At 37.3% G+C, this 17,637-nt stretch overlaps 2 protein-coding genes across 11 annotated transcripts; both read right to left on the bottom strand.

The window, feature by feature from the left end:
• Positions 1-22: 22 nt before the first annotated feature.
• LOC103464415 (poly(rC)-binding protein 2) lies at positions 23-13,270 on the bottom strand. 10 transcript variants are annotated; one of them, XM_008408495.3, is made up of 13 exons: positions 13,002-13,255; positions 11,785-11,915; positions 9,410-9,433; positions 9,297-9,329; positions 9,063-9,179; positions 8,834-8,965; positions 8,609-8,737; positions 7,767-7,841; positions 7,040-7,081; positions 5,914-6,013; positions 5,174-5,226; positions 3,935-4,104; positions 23-1,318 (listed from the first exon to the last, which is right to left on the bottom strand). In XM_008408495.3, exons 2-13 carry the CDS (start codon positions 11,851-11,853, stop codon positions 1,282-1,284), a joined length of 981 nt encoding a protein of 326 aa, XP_008406717.1. In that variant the 5' UTR covers positions 11,854-11,915; positions 13,002-13,255; the 3' UTR covers positions 23-1,281. The 10 variants fall into 10 exon arrangements, with proteins under 10 accessions (XP_008406717.1, XP_008406718.1, XP_008406713.1 ...); XM_008408496.3 differs by having other exon boundaries at positions 5,914-5,986; positions 13,002-13,254; XM_008408491.3 differs by lacking the exon at positions 23-1,318 and adding an exon at positions 1,817-3,437 and having other exon boundaries at positions 5,174-5,220; positions 13,002-13,269.
• A 1,222-nt stretch (positions 13,271-14,492) lies between these two features.
• Positions 14,493-17,489, bottom strand: LOC103464414 (uncharacterized). Its single transcript, XM_008408487.2, has 4 exons — positions 17,246-17,489; positions 16,102-16,168; positions 15,496-16,022; positions 14,493-15,101 (listed from the first exon to the last, which is right to left on the bottom strand). Exons 2-4 carry the CDS (start codon positions 16,115-16,117, stop codon positions 15,072-15,074), a joined length of 573 nt encoding a protein of 190 aa, XP_008406709.2. The 5' UTR covers positions 16,118-16,168; positions 17,246-17,489; the 3' UTR covers positions 14,493-15,071.
• Positions 17,490-17,637: the final 148 nt, after the last annotated feature.

Here is a 17,637-nt window from a genome sequence, read left to right as displayed (position 1 = left end):
CAAGAGGAAAACAGGAGGCTGGTGGTTTTGAGCATTTCACATCTTTATTTCTGCATTTTTTTTAAACAATGTGGCACCCAGGTCTACAGTCTCAAAGAACGTGCACAATTTATTTTTTTCTGTCCTGCAAATAAAAAATAAAATAAGTTCTGAGTTGAGCAAAGCAAAGAGCAGGAATTTAGTGTTAACTCACAACCCTTTTCTTTGTCTACTTCATACGGGTTCATTCCTCAGCCTAGTTTACATTTATTAGACAAAAATTCAGTGTCCAGAAGTTATTTCCACTTTGGTAGTTAAAAAAAATAATTCTTCCATTTAAAACAAATATTCCAACTTTTTTTTCTTTTTCAGTATATATCAATTTATACAAAAAAAATTTTTGAGGATAACCCTCTGATCCTGATCCCTTGAGCCAAGCCCGAAACACATCCCCCACCACCCCCCAACAAAATCCTCCAAAACCAGCAAAAAATAATCAACAAATGATCTGAGGACCAGGAGAAAGAGGGGGGTGGGGGGGTGGGGGGGGGAGTGAAAATACAACGGAATGACATGGAGGAGAGGAAACATGACATGCTTTGTAATACACATCTGAATAAATTAATCTGAGTGTTAGAACATTTGTCTTCATAACCAAATATATTCTGTGATAGTGCAGCTACAGCTACGTCTTCTCGTCAGGTGATATTAAGTGTTACAAGCACTTCGGATGCACTTCAGTTGAAGAAGGTGACACAGGGTGAGGATGCTGTGTATTCTTAAAGCAAGTACATGAAAAACCCAACAGGTAGGAATAAAAAGAAGGAAAAGAATCATGTATATAGACAGAATAAAACAGTCACTCTATTCTTACTTTTGATACGTTTTATTTTTCCTCTTTTCCTGTTCAAAGAAAAAAATAAATGACTGTACAGAACTAAGTCTATATGCCCTAAATGAGAGTTTTCCAACTCTACTTTCTGTCATGGCAAAAAAAAAAAAAAAAAAACTCAAGAGGAAGTGAGAAAACAAGCCTAATAACATTAAAATCTGTAACTCGACTCAAAAACGGAATTAAAAACCTAATTTTCTGCTTCTTTTCTTTTTTTTCCTTGTACTAAAATCAAACCCAAACAAAGAAAATAAATAAGGAACTCAGCAGATCAAATCAGTTGACATGATTTCAAATGAGAAAAAGAGGATGTACATTATATAAACTCTGAAGTTGTATAGTTGCATTGCCTGAATTTTTACGGTAGCCAATGATATAAAAGTGTGATTTAGTGCAGATGCTGTGTCTTATCAGTTGGCTGCCAGTCCCGTGGCCTCAGAGGAAAGCCTGGAGAAAACAGATACACACCCACAGAGCAGGGGAGGAGAGAGAGGAAGGCATGCAATCAGACAGAACAGAGAAAACATCAATATTTACTCTACATTATTACATCATTACCATAAAAACCTCTGGAAGGAGGTCATCTGGCTTTATATACCAGGAAATGTGCTCTTACAGAAACCCATTACATGTCTAGCCTGGGGGTTAGGGAGGTTGTTACAAATAAAGATACATCTCAAGTCAGCAGCTGATCAAAATCTGGCAAAATCTGAATGTACTAGCAAAGGGATTAAATAATCAAAGACTTAGTAAAGGGGACTCGCGCTACTTATGGTTACAGATAAAAATGAAGCTGCACAGGCTTAGAGGAAACTGCAAAACAGGAGCAAACAGCCTAGCTCTTCTCAAAGCTACATGACAACTATTTTTGATTTTTGGCCTTTTTTGTTGTTTAATTGATTTACAGAATTATATATATATATATATATATATATATATATATATATATATATATAAAAATTACAGGTTGACTCATAATTATTCTGATTTAGATTTTGTGTTGTTTTCATTTAACCAGAAAGATTTTCTGGTTAGAAATGACACCAACATTTCTCAAAACATAAAATATTTTTCAAGGGTTATTTTTTTAAATGTTGAAAATAATGAATATCTTCCTCAATAATCAAATGAAAAGCCTTAATTATCTAATCAGGTATGGTAACCTAACCTTTTCTATAATTAGTGCCCAACTTTTATGTGCCCAAATATATTACTGACTGATCATCTTTTGCTGAAAACTCCTTGCCTTCACAAATATGGGCCTATTTGATGCTGATCTGATTAAATTTGACTTTTTTCATTCATAGATCATTTCATTGCAATGTTTCCAGACAACTTTTCACATTTGATGTAAATACTATGAGGATAGATCAAAAATGCTCAAGTGGGACTTTGACATGATTCTGCTCTTGTTTTGCTCCTGTTTTCAGGTTTACTAGCTAAACCTATGAGCTAAATCCTGAAGCTCCCAGAAATTTATTTTCATCTTCTTGAGATTAGTCGAAATTACCTCCATAAATCTGGCGCCTTATTATTAATCATCTCTTATTGGTAAGCTATTAAAGCAGATGGGTCGTTTTAGATTTTTTAATAACCAACAAAACCCAAAGCATGAATAAGTGGCTTTGATACCTGAGGGAAGATTTACTTTGATTTAAAATTACTGTTTTGTTTTTTTTTCTTAAATCAGCAAACAAATCATGACAAGACAACCCTTTTCGTAAACCAACAACAGTCACGTAAAAATAACTGGAGAGAAAACTAAGTCCACAGGTACAACGTGACATCTTAAAGGAGCTGCTACCTGAGCAGAGCTTACACAACGAGAGAGAGAGATTCGGTTAAACTACTCCCTGTCCATGCTAAATTCAGTCTTTGAAAAATATAATGCACTCGACATGTCACATTTTAAAGAGACAGGTAGAGTCAAGCTACAGATATTTTATAAATATGGCGTTAACCACCTCTCTGGCTTGGTAACAGGGGGCTGCTTTGTGCTGTAAGCGAGGCATGGCGCAGCCAGATACAAAAGCAAGTGCAGGTACAGACAACAAAGAGCACTGTCAGCACTTCAGGAGGAGATGACTTATGTTTCCTTCATTAGTAAGGGGAGAGCCTTCGCCTTTTGGACTTGGAGCCCAGCTCGGGGGCCACTTTGGGCTCAGTGGGAATTGGGTGTGGGGGGTTACTGGCCCCACTGACAACATGGAGGGCCAGGAGAGGCAGGGGCTTGAGACTGAGGAGACTCGACACACAGGCGGGTGAGCTGGGGAGCAGGGAGTCGGTGGAGGAGCAAGAGGAGGAGGAGGAGGAGGAAGGAGGTGGCCCTGGAGCCAACAAGGACAGAGGGATGGGGGCTGTAGGGGGCGCCACACAGGAGGAAGAGGAAGAAGAGGAGGAGGAAGAGGAGAAGGAGGAGGTAGCGGCAGAGGAGGTGGTGGTGGTAGTAGTAGTAGTAGTGGTAGTAGTAGTAGTAGTAGAGGTGGAAGGAGGGCACAAGCTGGTCTGTTCAGGGTTCAAGGAGGAGGAGGAAGAGGAGGAGGGAGGAGGTTTAGAGGACTCTACACTGTAGAAAGAGAGACAAGGAGAGAGGGACAACACAGTCGGGATGGGTCACAGGGCAGGCTGGTGAGCAATGGGTGAGGGGGAGGAGGAGGGGGGGATGGGGTCGGGTGCGGGGATAAAAATCACTCAGGGATGCGACCAAAACAGCAGACGTGTTATTTGTAATTAATGAGTTAAACTAGGAGTGGAACGACTCATCATAACTGTAGTGGTGGATCAATGTGGGAGTCAAGGACGGAGGGAGGGAGAGGGGGATTATTAACAAATACCAAGAAAAAGAAAACACCTTCAGCTAAATTATAGAAACTGAACAAAGCTACTGAAGTTTAGTAGGTCAGAAGATTCTTGAATTGTTTTTTTTTTTTTTTTTTTGATCCAACACAACAGCATGACCACATTTAAACCTGTGCCTTCTATTCACATGTTAAATTAAGCATCTGCAATGAGTGACTGTTTAACCACTATGGGGACGTCGTAATTATGTTCGGATTATCTCACCTTGCATTGATGAGGTACTCTGCCAGACTGATGCTGGCAGGCGAGCCTGTGATGGTAACCTGCCGGTCAGTAGATCCATCCACTGGATTTGCGATCTTGATCTGGGCTCCAGACATTTGCCTGATCTCATTGATTTTGGCTCCCTGGCGGCCAATGATGCATCCAATCAGCTGGTGAAGAGAGGAGCGAATGAGGGGTGGGGGGGAATAGACACACAAATGGACGACTGTTTACAATAACACTACTCAAGCATGGCCTTGTAATGACAGAAAATTGTTGAAAAGAAATCTTTCCATCAGTGATTCAAGCTTTAGAGGTTTTCCAGTTCTACAAAATGTCTGCTAGTAAAAAAAGAACTCATCATGCTACGGTGAGAAAACATGTTTTGAAAGCTGTCCCAGTCCCACAGTTGGAGCGTTTTTATGCACATCCAGTCAGAGCTGCAGAGATTTCAGCTCCTGGTTTATGGCACCATTTTTATTTATTTATTTCAAAACAGGGTGCATGGATAATCCAAATACTCTCCAATGAGCAACATTATAAAAACTTTTAAAGGGTTACGAAAACCGATTTGTTTCATATGTGTATTGACGTGCAGACGTTGAGCAAAACCTAAAAAATAATTTTACTTCAGTCCTTTTCATTCACATTTAATTGTGTAGATAAAGTGAATGTCTAAATTTAAATATCTCAATAAAACGGACTATAAATAAACATCAAAATGTTAAAAGTTCCTATTTTTATTCAGTTCAAGTTCAGTCTCATTCCAATTTTTATTTTATTTTCAACGTGCACAAACAAGGACAGCTTTATTTTATGACTTAGCAGGTTAAAATTCATATTTTAAAATACAAAATGCATTTGATTGAATAAAAACATTGAAAGGTTTATGAAAAAAAATCACAAACCTTAAGATATTCGTTTTGGAAGTAAAGCTAATCATTTAGATTAGATTATATGGTGCGTATATTTCAATCAATCTCCATGCACATAAAAATGTACAATTGTTAAGCAGAAATCAGATCAAACCAATCAAATTCTATTACATCTATTTCAATTAGAACCAAATTTAACACAAAATAGATCATATTTTCAGACACTGCAAACATATTTTTTTTTCCCTTTGGTGATTTAATGTAATCCCTTCATAAAAATAATGCTCCCAAAAATCTTTAGTAGAAATCTTGCTTATTACTAAACTGACAAGAGTGTGTAAAAGTAATTGAATGTCTGACTTACATCATTTGGAATGGTCATCTCATGTGAACTAGTCTGAGCAGAAGCATCTATCCCTGACAAGAAAAATACGTCAGTAACTCAAACAAGCAACAACATCCTCACTTTTTAAGGCCACACAGTGACAAGAATAAACTTCAAATACAGTTTGTGTTGAAATTCTGACAGAAAGTGAAATTCCTTTTTTTTTTTTTTTTTTTTTTTCAAAATTAATATTTGACAAAAACTGGCAATAAACCCTCAAAAGAAAAAAACTCTGTGCCACTGTGGATCTTCATTGGATCTAGATGCATAAAGAAAGCAATATTCCGGCATCTTTGTTTGCGTTTTATATATTTCAGACAATAAGATGCAACAAAGTCTGGAAGTACAGACAGTTTTCCATACCTGTCTAAATTTGAGTAATACCTGAACTGCATACTATACTTTATCAGAGAGTAGTAAGCCTTGTTTATTTCTTATTATAGACACTGGTTAATTTTATGAGGTCTGAGTAATCTTTTTATTCTAAACTGCAGCAAGAAAGGAAAGTGTCATTTTTATATAAATTAAATGGATACTAGAGCACACCAGATCTTTTTGCTTTTTTTAAATGCTGCATTATTTTATAGTGTACAGCAAAGCCCTCCCTATTTCAGGGAATGTGATAGCGACTGTCAACGTGGTGTGGCAATGCGAAACATTCGAGTCGAATCAGCTGGAATGGCGGCGTGAAAGCCCACGGGCCTTGCTGTGCTGCATACCAGTGAATCCCTGGTTGCCTGGTGCAATAGGGAAAGGGCTCTGCTGCATAGCCAGCTGGTGAAGCTTGGTGAGCTGTGGAGAAATAGCAGCAGAGGAAGACTGTGAGAGTGAGAGGAGGAGGCGGGGAGAGAAGAAACAGAGGAAATGGGAAAACACAGGAAGAGAGGAAAAAAAAAACAGAGCACATAAAAATCACAATCAGTACAGACGGCTACACAAAGAAGCGCAAACAAAGGAAAACTTAACACACAAGACTTTGTTCTATGATCTTTAGATCTCTTATTCTCTTTCTATGTGTCTAATTCAAGTCCATATGGGAAACCAAATCTGCTTTCCTCTCTTGTCAGGCTCCACCTCTTGGTAAACTTTTCCTGCCATCTTCGGGGTCAAAACAAAGCTACAATACACACTCCCTGTACAGAGGGGGTTTCCAAAGCAGAACAACAGACTGCTTCAACTTAGCTTCAGGAGAGCTGAGAAGAAACTTTTATGCTACATCTAAAAACACATCAGGTCTAATAATCAATAACCATTAGATAGTGATAGAATACATTTAAGCAAACAACTTTTTGGCCTAAGAAGCATTTACAACAATCATCTACATGTTAAAAGATCCTGACCCAACGTATCTTTCTTTCTTAAAGAAAAAAAAGAAAAATAAGTATTGATTGTATGAAGCAAAAAGCGACCAGAGGACAAAGTGACAAAGGAAAAGACTAAAACAGTGTGTTTATTCAGGACAGACCAATAAATGAGACAATACTGCACAAAGAGGAAGAGCAGGGAGGAGTGAGCAGCAGGGACAGATTATTATTCATGGAACAGTGGAGAGTCTGGACAAACAACAAATGTCAATTAAATTCGCTTCCGACTGCAAAAACTGAACAGACAGTGAGAAAAGTTACAACTCTTCTAAATGGTTGATATAAAAAGGACTGATGACTGCAGATTAAATGAAGGGTAAACAAGGTAACTAACTATAGTTATATGTGGAAAACACTGCATGGCTGGGTGGGTGATTATTCATTTTGGGTCGGGGCTGTAATTATGAGTGGGAGTGGAAGTGGTGGTGGCGAGGATCAAGGGGGGAAAAAAAAAAAAAAAAAAAAGTCCTACTGCACTTACATCTGGCTGTGGGATCGCGTGCTGTCCTTGTACAGCATAGGCCTGAAACATATGGAAACAAAGCTTTCATAGACCTCACATCTGGTTTTATTGGGTCACTTACTTCTCCAGGTACGTCACCGTTAGATGACAACCAGATGACTCCTGCATATCAAAAGTCAACTTGATGATACTCAACAAATATTAACATGCACCTCTTGTCCAAAGTCTCCACATTTCTGAGAGCAGTGAAGTATTTTTGTGACTTTTCATAAGAATTAGAGGAAAAATCCAAACGGAAAATTATTACAAAAAATACAACACAGTACTTGGTTAAGTTTAAAGGCTTTGTAGTGTTAAGAGAACAAGCACCAGAAAGCGTTTAAGTTCAAGTCAGGATGAAAGGGAAATGACAAACTAAAAGTCTTTGACAAAAGGAAAACATTAAAGGAAACCAAGATTTTAGAGCTTTACTTGTTCTCCAAGCTTTTAGTGACTCTTGATGCATCTGTTTTCTCAAGGTAAATACAAAGTGAAGCATCTATTTAAGATGAACCTTATGTTAGCGCCTGTAAATTCACAAATCAAAGTTAAGCTTGTTAAATCATCAAACATAAAAATATATATTTTTACAATGGTTAGTTAGCAAGGAACTCTAAACCTCCTCAAGTCTTTTCAGTGGTTGATATAAGAGGAAATCAAACCCTGCATAAATAAACCGTGTGTCCGTCAGAGAAGCTGTTTATACCTGTCCGCCTGCAAAGATGACAGGTGATCCTGAAGGCTTGGGTCGGTAGGGGATGGTGACCCCCTTAGGGGGAGACTGCACAGGGGAAAGAAGGTGGGTTTTATTACAATCTCTACTACATCATGTTAAAACCATTAACTTTGAAAAGTAAAACTTTGTCTTAATATTCAGTCCTTTAAGACAGAAGGCAAAGAAAGTGATTGCAGTTTCCCTGGCTTTAATGCATCACCACAACTCCAACAAAAACTACAGACAGTCACAAGGTGGAAACTGAAGGTAATGCTACAGATCATTTATTAAATTAGCAGCCGTTTTTAAATCTTACTTAGAAAAATACAAGGTGCATAGAAGCCTGTTGCAATATGCAATTAACTGCATGTTGAATTAAGATGTGCTCAATAAATCCCATTATGATTAATGTTTTTGGAAGGTTTATTTTGTTTACGGCGACTGACAGAGGCGGAGATTTATTGCTTCAGGTTGTTGTGCTTTATTTTGGTCATTTAAAATATTTTCCAGTTCTAGAGTTAAGTGTTCTTTACAAAATGAAAGTTTATTGGGTTATTAGTCTTGCATTATTATGCACAGACTAAAACAACAAGCCTGTTTTTCTCTTGGTGTTACTCTATAAAGAGCAGAACTGACACATTATATTGACAAAAGTGCAAATAATTGTCACCTTTCTCTTTAAAAAAAAAAGTAAATAAATGATGTTTTGCATTATTGTTTTAATTTTTTGCTCAAATACTGTTAAACTGGGGTATTTTTCTGAACTTTGTCTCACATTGAGAATCTCCTACTGTCTCCAGTCGACATAGCAACATCTGCACCTGTCCGCTCACCTCAAGCATGACCACGCAGATCTGCTTAACACACTCAATTATTGACTGCGGAGTTCCAGCAATGGTGATGGCACGCTCTGTGGAGTTGGGAAGCATGTCTCCCGCCACTTGTACCTGAGCACCGGTTGACTTGAACGCACAAGAGGAGAAAGATTAAACAAAACCTCATTAATGTTGAGTTATTAAAAGCGTAACATGTAAAGGTGAACAGATTTTAGGGCATACCTCTCGAATTTCTTTGATCTTGCAGCCACCTTTCCCAATGAGCGAGCCACACTGGCTGGCAGGCACTACGATGCGTAGAGTCACTGGAGGCTTGCTGGTGGCTGTGCTGTTCGTCATAGAGCTGCTGATATCCTGGTATGAAATATAGAAAAGATAAATTAATACAGCTAGAAAATGGGGTGGTCTCCGTTGATCTACAGAAGAAAAACAAATAAAACTGGAAGCAAACCTCTTCCAACTTCTCTATGATCATAGAGAACGCTTTAAAGATGGCCGTCGTCGGACCTGCCAAAGTGATGATCCGTTCAGGACAATTGCCTTCAGAGATGTTAATACGAGCTCCACTCTAAACAGGAGAGAAGCAAAAAAATTTACAAAAGTATTCAGTAGCTGTGAAAAGATCTGTCAATAATATGACTCATTGTAGTAATTAAAGAAACACTGTGAGCTTGAAAGGACTAACCTCTTCTCTCATCTTCTTCACAGATTCACCCTTCTGTTTGCAAAGAATCAAAGATATGTTTAATGTTTATAAAAGAAAACAACATTAAAAGAACATAATTGGAAAAGTCTTACCTTTCCAATTATACTTCCAACCTCCTGAAATTGGAAAAAATATATATATATTGTAAGACTTTTTTTTTTTTTTTAATTCATCGAGATGAAAAATTATGTTTCTATAAATTAGCCTATTGAAGAATTGGAGCTTGATGTAAATGTAGCAATCCAGGGTACACTGAGTCAGTGTACCCCCGCAACAGGGGATGTTGCAATACATGTGTTAATACTGAATAAACCAGCATTAGCGAACCTATTAGTATCTATTGCAAAGTGATTTAATATCTAAAACCAGCTCAACACAAACTGGCAGAATTATTTACCATTAACAGAAAAGTTACAGAGAAATAATGTTTAGGAATTTGGGAATACAACTTCTATCATGTTCATTTCTAACGTCTGCCAGTTTGAGCTCGATATAAACATATTGGTGAGAATTTCTCTTAGTTGCAAATATTTTTTCTGGACCTCAGGAAATGATGTCTACAAAGTAGGGTTTGACAAAAATACAGATGAAAAACATGTTTCTATTAATGCAACATAATTTAGCACAGTTTTGACTGTGGTAATTTTTTTTTTTTATATCTCACCAGTTTGGTGAATCTGCAGTTAAAAATACCAAGAATGTGCAGCTGCCTTTGAAACCGCCATACGAGGCTACAGCAGAACTCACACCATGGAGCGTGTGCAGCTATGCTGTCAAAAGGGCCAGATGGCCTGGGGACAAATGCCAGGCAATGCCTCAGGCTGCAAATTTTTAAGCACTAAGAGATGGTGCTAAAATAATTTTAAAAAAAGAAAACAGAAAAGCAAAAAAAATTTTTTTTAAATCCATGGATACAGTTGTATTACTAAGTCCAACTTCTGTACATCCAATCAGAATCCATTAATTAAAATACCAGGTAGATTTTGATTAGAGATGCACCATTAAGGCTTTCAATGTTTTTTTTTCCAATTTAGCACAAAAATAAAAAGAAAAGATGCTTATTGATGGGATAAGTAGTTTTAAATGCCCCTAAAATCTATTAGATTTTTAATAATCTATTAAAAATAATACATCAAAGTCTATAAGTATAGACCATTTTAGTCTATCTCTATAGAGTAAAATGGTGAGAGTTATTAGTTTGTACATTTAATGAAAATACAAACATTTTCTATATGTTAATGAGCAGGTAAAGTTGATAAAAGGAAACATTCAGTCTCTGAGCAACAGATTGGTGCACCTCGAAATTGTTTTTAATAAATACAGTATTTGTTACAGAGGCCAGCATAAACTCAAGATGAATGAGAACTGAAAAGAATTTAATTGGCAAAAAACGCACTAAAAATAAGAATAAGAATAGTTTATTACGCAAAATGTTTCCCTTCAATTTACATAACAAATTGTAAATTGACTGTTGTTGCTATTGCTGAAGGATATTCCAGTAAAAACCCATTGAGCATTTGACAGCCTACAGCTACAAACACTGCACGCCCGGTATTTTGAGTCGTTACATTCAACTCCAGCTCAACTTGTGTGAATACGTCGCACTGTATGACTCAACGTTCGGATGCAACCCGACTGCTCACACTGTACTACACATCGCAGCCTTGAACCTGAAACTACAAAGAAAATGAAAAAAAAAAAAGAGATTTCCATCCAAGAATAAGAAAATGCTCAACAAAAACAAACATGCTTCCTTAGCAATCCTCGCCATTCCGTGTGGAGAAACTTAAGCTTTTTATTGTTAAATAATAAACTGATGAATGTTAAAGTGAGAGAGATGTATGGACCATAAATTAAATATGGAAGGAGAAATGCTTAGGGGAAAATAGTATATATCCTTATGTTGCTTTAAGACGTGTGAAGTTCATAAACTCCAATATTTCAATTTCGGCTTCTTTTATACGGTCATGTCCATGCAACATTGAATTACAATAGTAATATATATTATGTTGCTTGTGTTACTTAATGGCAGTAAGCCAGTTGTCTATATACTTTGAGTAGCATTCCAGTGAGTGACTTGAGAGTGTGAGCCTCAGGTAAAACTGGCACCTGGCGCTGCTTCAACACTGCATACGGCCCTGCAACACGAGGGGCGTACGCAATTCGTACAATTGGTTTTTGGGATCTTGTTGTGGGGTGTTAATTGCTTCTCGTTGCCCCCGGTATACTACACGATGCACAACACACGATTAAACCGAGACTCGGCCTGACTGCAAAAGAAAATCACAAATACTGCTACAAAGGAGATCAAACTCGGTCTCTCCATTTTCTCTTGAGATCAAGGATTCCATTACCATTTACTTTCACTACTCCCATACACCTGCATATCCTGTTGAACATCAATTTCATCAATAAAGCATCATGCTGTATCAGAGTGTCCACATGAGCTGCTGCTGAGTGATCTCACCTTGCCATGCATGAGCAGCCTTATAGTAAGGGTGACATTGAGTCCGCCTTCAATTACTCCGGAGTCCATAACTGCAACTATAGTGGTCCGTACAGAAACTGAGAGTCTTTGGTCACAGAGATGGATCTAAACTGCATAAATACAGAAAAACATCATTATGCATAAGAATGAAAAATGAAATGTATGCTATAAACACAGCAGTGTTACAGCAGTTTTGCATCATGCTTCAAATTTTATTAAAAGTTCATAATTCTATTGGTATTGGTATTTCAAGGCATGGGAGAGTATTTAATAAACTCCGTAAATATTTTGTTTAAAATAAATCAGAAAATATCCACACTGCCTTAAAATTCATATTTCAGACTAAATGACAAACTTAAGTGATTCATCTTTAACTTTCAAATGTATATTATACCACACAATTAAGTAATTGGTTTACAAGTCGCTAATTAAAATGTTAATTATCAAGCACACTGATGGATACCACGAGAAAAAATCCTAAGCTTTAAGGTTTTTCTGCAGTTTTATTGCAGGCTTTCAAAATGTGGATGAATGTTGATCTATCCACATCACCAGCTAGGTGGAAGGTCTTCAATAGTAAATCTATTACCTCCAGGTCAAAAAATAACATATGGTGACATGCTAACTATGTTCGCTAGCCTTGAAACAAGTTTAGTAACAAACTGATCGCCGTGTTTCTTCTAAAGGCTCATCTGGACGACTGTTTTATTTGCAACACACATAAATTAATTCGATTTAAAATAAACGCTAAACGCTTATTTTGAAGATTTAAGGAGAAATGCTAAATTATTAAGAAAGATGAAAGTCTCTTAGCCCTCTGTAGCCGTGCTAGGAAAATGAATGGAGCATGCATGTGCTTGTTAGCATATTTAGCTAGTTAGCTTACTTCGTCAGCAATTATGAACAGATTCTAACTCAAATCAAGGTGAATTGAATTGCATTGTTGTTATCTCTTAAACAAACGTGCTTGGTAAACTATGAAAATTAGCAACTAAAAGTGCCACAAAGGGACTATCTGTTGTAGTTCTTTAAAATAAGCTAGGCTAGGCTAAGCTAGCCACATCACTCCGAGCGCAGATTGCGTGCTCATCGTCCTCACGCGGCCTATTAGCACGCTGCACAGGCGCGATTTGTTTCCGCTACTTCTGACCATAACAAATATGTCATAAAATAAGAAACATTACAAAAAAACTCACCTGCTTAGAGCGCTGCCGACTGATCGGGGGGAGGGTTGGGGTTGTAAGGGTAGAAGGGGAGAGGTTCGGGAGGGTAAAAACCCGGGGGAGAGTTTAGAAAGGACTCGGGGAAGAGGGAAGAGTGATGCGAGATCGAGCTCCACTCCTTTACACAAAGACAACAAAACTGTAACCTTTGAACTACCACCCTTCACCCATCACAAACCATCGCCAGCCAGGAGTTTGAACTGAAGATGCTCCAGAAAAATATCACTTTATCCACATGTGATGCTACCGTATGGTAAATAATAATTACATTCAAAACCAATTCTATTTTTTGTTGTTTTTTAAAATGATACATAAACGTTTTGTGATTAAAAGTAGGTTACAACCAGCTAAAATAAAATTCAAATTGATCGTCAGAAATGACAAATTACAAAAATGAAAATATCTTAGGCAAGGTTTGATCAAGTGTTCAAAATAAGATATTTAAAATTTAGACCAATGATGCTTAAAGCAGTATTGCTCTGCTTTAAAACAAAAATAAAATACATTTAAAAAATGCATAACAAAAAATATCCATAAAACATTTAAATATTTTGTCAAGGTCCAACAACAAAGTAGAAAGATTTTTTTAACTTTATTTTATAAATTTTATGTGATAGGCCAGTGCAATACAGAGGTTTATATGAGCACATTAGTGAATTAACAGCTTTTTAAAGACTAAGAAACACACCAGAGGGGGCACAGATAAACTCCTGGATGTGTTTAAAACATGCAATCAATTATCTGAGTTGGGAAGATAATTCCCAACTCAAACCTACCATAATATGAATGTTCACATAAGCCAACAGACTTGGGAAGGATGAATCAATCAGAGAAGCAGCCATGAAGACTTTGGAGGAGTTGTAGAGATCCTCAGCCTTGGTGGTAGAATATTATTTGTGTGATTCACTTTTTGATCTACATGCAAAACGGTGTGGTGTGTGGGGAGGAAAACAAACACTGCATGATACCATGAATAACAATATGGAGGTAGTGGCACCATGGGGTGAGGAACCTTTTCTTCTACAAACAAAGAGAAGTTGGCCAGTGAATATGAAGATGGATGCAGTTAAATATAGATCGGTTCTGTGAAATGTTATAGGTGGCCAACGACTTTGACACTTGAACAGATGTCAAGCTTCCAGGAGAATAACAACCCTAAATATACTGCCACAGCTCTGATGGACTGGCGTAGATCAAAGCATATTCATGTGTTAAAACATCGCATTCAAATACCTGACAACCTGTGGCAAGACTTGAAAACTGATGCTCAGAGATGCACCTCCGTTCAGCCAGGCTAAGGTTTAGCTATTTTGCAAAGAAACTAGGTAAAAAAAAACACTTGTAGATACACAAAGCAGGTAGAGATGTATCCCCCAAAAATACTTGCAGTTGTAATTGCAGCAGGAGGTGGTTTAAAAAGGCATCGACTCAAGGAGCTGTATACACAGTACAAGAATGCCACAATTTGTAGATTTTAGTTTTTATTGTATTGATTTATTTACACAAAATAACAAAACACTCAGCAGTTTGTGACTGTAACAAGACAAAATGTGAATCTGTTATGAGTGTGACTGTACATCCAACTATAGAGTAACATTTTTAAATATTTTAATAAGTTTTGAAAGAAATTAGAATAGAAATCCAAGAAAAAAAAACTAGACCTTGTTAATACTCAACATGACATTATATTATACTCTGCACCCTACCAGTTATCTAGTACTGTAATTGTAATACAAAACTATTAAATACATTTACAAATTCAAGTAAAAGACAACTTCATATTTGATGACTGTTAAAAGTGTAAATTCTTGCATTTAGACTAATGAAACAAAAAACAACAACAAAAAAAGCAGTAGCAAACAAATCCATACGCCAAAATCCTTTACTTCAACGGTACACACCGACTGAAATTTAAATTTAGGCCCTGAAGACATAGCTTGTGTGACTTCAAATGTCACAAATGCACTGTAACTGATATTATAACATAATGTACTTGTGCAGTCATTTTAGTTGGATTATTGGATGATTCGCTCTCTGAAGGCCTCAATCGGAGTCACTGCTGCTGCTGGACCACTGTGAAGAAAACAAATAAATGCATATTTTACACACAAAACAACTTATGTTGTATTTGATAGAGGAAAAACTTCCAGTGAAAATGAAACTGTTGACATTGAACTTCTATTTAGATAGGGATATAAATAGAGCTAAAAGGCCAAAGGGAGGTGAAAGCAGCCTCATGTTTTATTCTGTCAGGATACCGTTTACATTAATAAGCAACCTAAGCTTGTTTTATGAATCAGAATTCCTTTTAATGTCTAAAGCGCAACAAACTTTTAAAAAAAGTTGCTGACCGAGTTTCTATTGCTTTCAGATAAAGATAGTTGCTTCAGGACTAACCTATACCCTTGTATTATTATTTCAGAATAGTCATTTTAATTAACATGCATGCTTTTTAACCAAGCCTCACCTTGCCATGCTTGTAGTGACCATGCATGTGGTATTTGTGAGCCTTCTTCATCTTTTTCCTCATTTTCTTATTAGCTTTGTGAGAAACTAAGCCCATTCCCACTGCCATTCCTCCAGCTAATATTCCAGCCGAAGGGTTAAACCCATCATGGTGATGATGATGATGATGATGACCTTTGTGTGGGCCATGACCGAAACCTTTTGGGTAGTGCAGGAGGTGACCCAGATGAACACCTTTAGGATGGCAATCATGTCCTGCAGGATGCATGGGATATGCATGAGGTCCAGGAGGTCCATAGGGCATAACCCCTGGAGGTCCATGGGGCATCGGTCCTGGAGGCCCATAATGGATCATGGCCGGGCTCACAGGAGCGGAGTAGTGGCCTGGAGGATACTGCGCTGTAGGGTATCCAGGGTAAGCAGGAGGTGGAGCCTGGGGGTAGACCCCAGGTCCAGGCGCAGGTAAATATGGAGCACTGTATCCAGGAGGGAATGCAGGATTTTGTTGACCCATTGGAGGGGGAAGAGCTGATGCACAAAAGAAGCACAATCACACACCTTCTACTTCATAAATGTTAAAATGTGATAGAAAGCTTTGTATGCTTACCTTGATTTGGCCACATGGCTTGTGTTTTAGCTTGATCAGCAGATAAGCACAAGTCTCAGAAATAGTCCTAAAAATAAGGAACATTTATGGGTTAAATCACAAACATGCAGTAAAAAAAACTGATTGTAAAAAGTCTATTTCAAACTCTGTCTCATTTTATGTTGTACATATTCAGTGGTTCAACTACCTTAACAAAGTGTACCCTAATTAAAAATAAAGGCTCTAAAAATTATTTGTTCAACAAGCATTTTGTAACCAAAAAGACAAGAATAACTCCAGCTTTAAGAAGATTATGAAGCCAGAGCCTGTACAAAACTTTGAGGAACTTTGCAAAGCACAGACTGCTGCTTCAGGAGTCACCAGACACAGAAGAAGTGAGAACATGGGCAACAACTAAGTTCTTGTGCTTAAACTAATCCTGACCCAAAGTTATGCTACATTGATGTAATAATTCAAGCAAAAGGATACCATAACATATACTGTACTCCACTGCCCTCATTTAAATTATTCAAACTTTCTAAGAAAGAGTATAGAGAAGTTAATGCTATAAAGGACTTTTTGAACTGAATTAAGAAAATAACTTGTGCCCTGTGATGGACTTAATGGGTAGAAATCAACTTGTCAATGAGATTCTGATACTGAGATGTTCAGATAAGAAAAGATTGTACTTTTCCACATATTTGAATGCTTTTTTTCTTTTTTTTTTATCTCCGTGTTATGTTCAACACATATGGGCTAAATGATAAAAATGCTTTTCTGTAAGGTTGAATGACAAATGACAGCAACACATTATCCTTTAAAAGGAATGTACGAACCCACTAAAATAAGCTTTACAATAGAAAGATAGCTGTTTTAAAACAACAAATAATTTTAAAAACTAATTTTAATGAAGCGTAAGATTAGTGTTTATTCACATTACGTGTTTATTCACACATATAAAGAAATTAGCGACAAAATTGTTTAATTACGTCTCAATCATTAGTCCGTATTTAAACTCTAACAACCAGCACTTTCTACATGTACGCTAGTTTTACAAGCAAAACAAACACCACAAAGTACACGAATCCTGTAACTATGGAAGTTTAGCACTGTTTTGTATATCAGCAAAGCTCTAGTATCCGTAAACTTAAGTGTGCAAGCTTACCTGAGGAAGTTGTCTCTGTTCTTGAAAGGCTTTTGCCAGAAACTTACAGGTCTTGTTAGTCTTCCGCATTGAAGCTGTATTCAAATGCAAAAAGATGCCACGCCTTCCCTTAAAGGACACGTACGTAATGGCAAAATGCAGCAGCTGACGGGGAATGAAAAGTTGAAAGACTTGTTCTGTTTTGCTTTGTCACACACGGAAGCTACGATAACACTCGTCGGTGGAGGATGTTTCCACCGGGAGGAGTCAGGAGTTACCATAGAAACACTCACATGACCTCTTTGTAGGATATTCACACCTGTGAATGGTACCTGTACCAGAACACCATTACATCATGGACAACTGTGCCACAAAAAATGCTTTAGAGACAGAATCACATGCTTTTATAAAAA

This window comes from Poecilia reticulata, chromosome 5 (genome assembly GCF_904066995.2).
Source record: "Poecilia reticulata chromosome 5, P_reticulata-male-v2, whole genome shotgun sequence".
NCBI classification, from domain to species: Eukaryota; Metazoa; Chordata; class Actinopteri; order Cyprinodontiformes; family Poeciliidae; genus Poecilia; species Poecilia reticulata.
The sequence above is the reverse complement of the archived record's forward strand: the minus strand, read 5'-3'. Positions and strand labels throughout refer to the sequence as shown.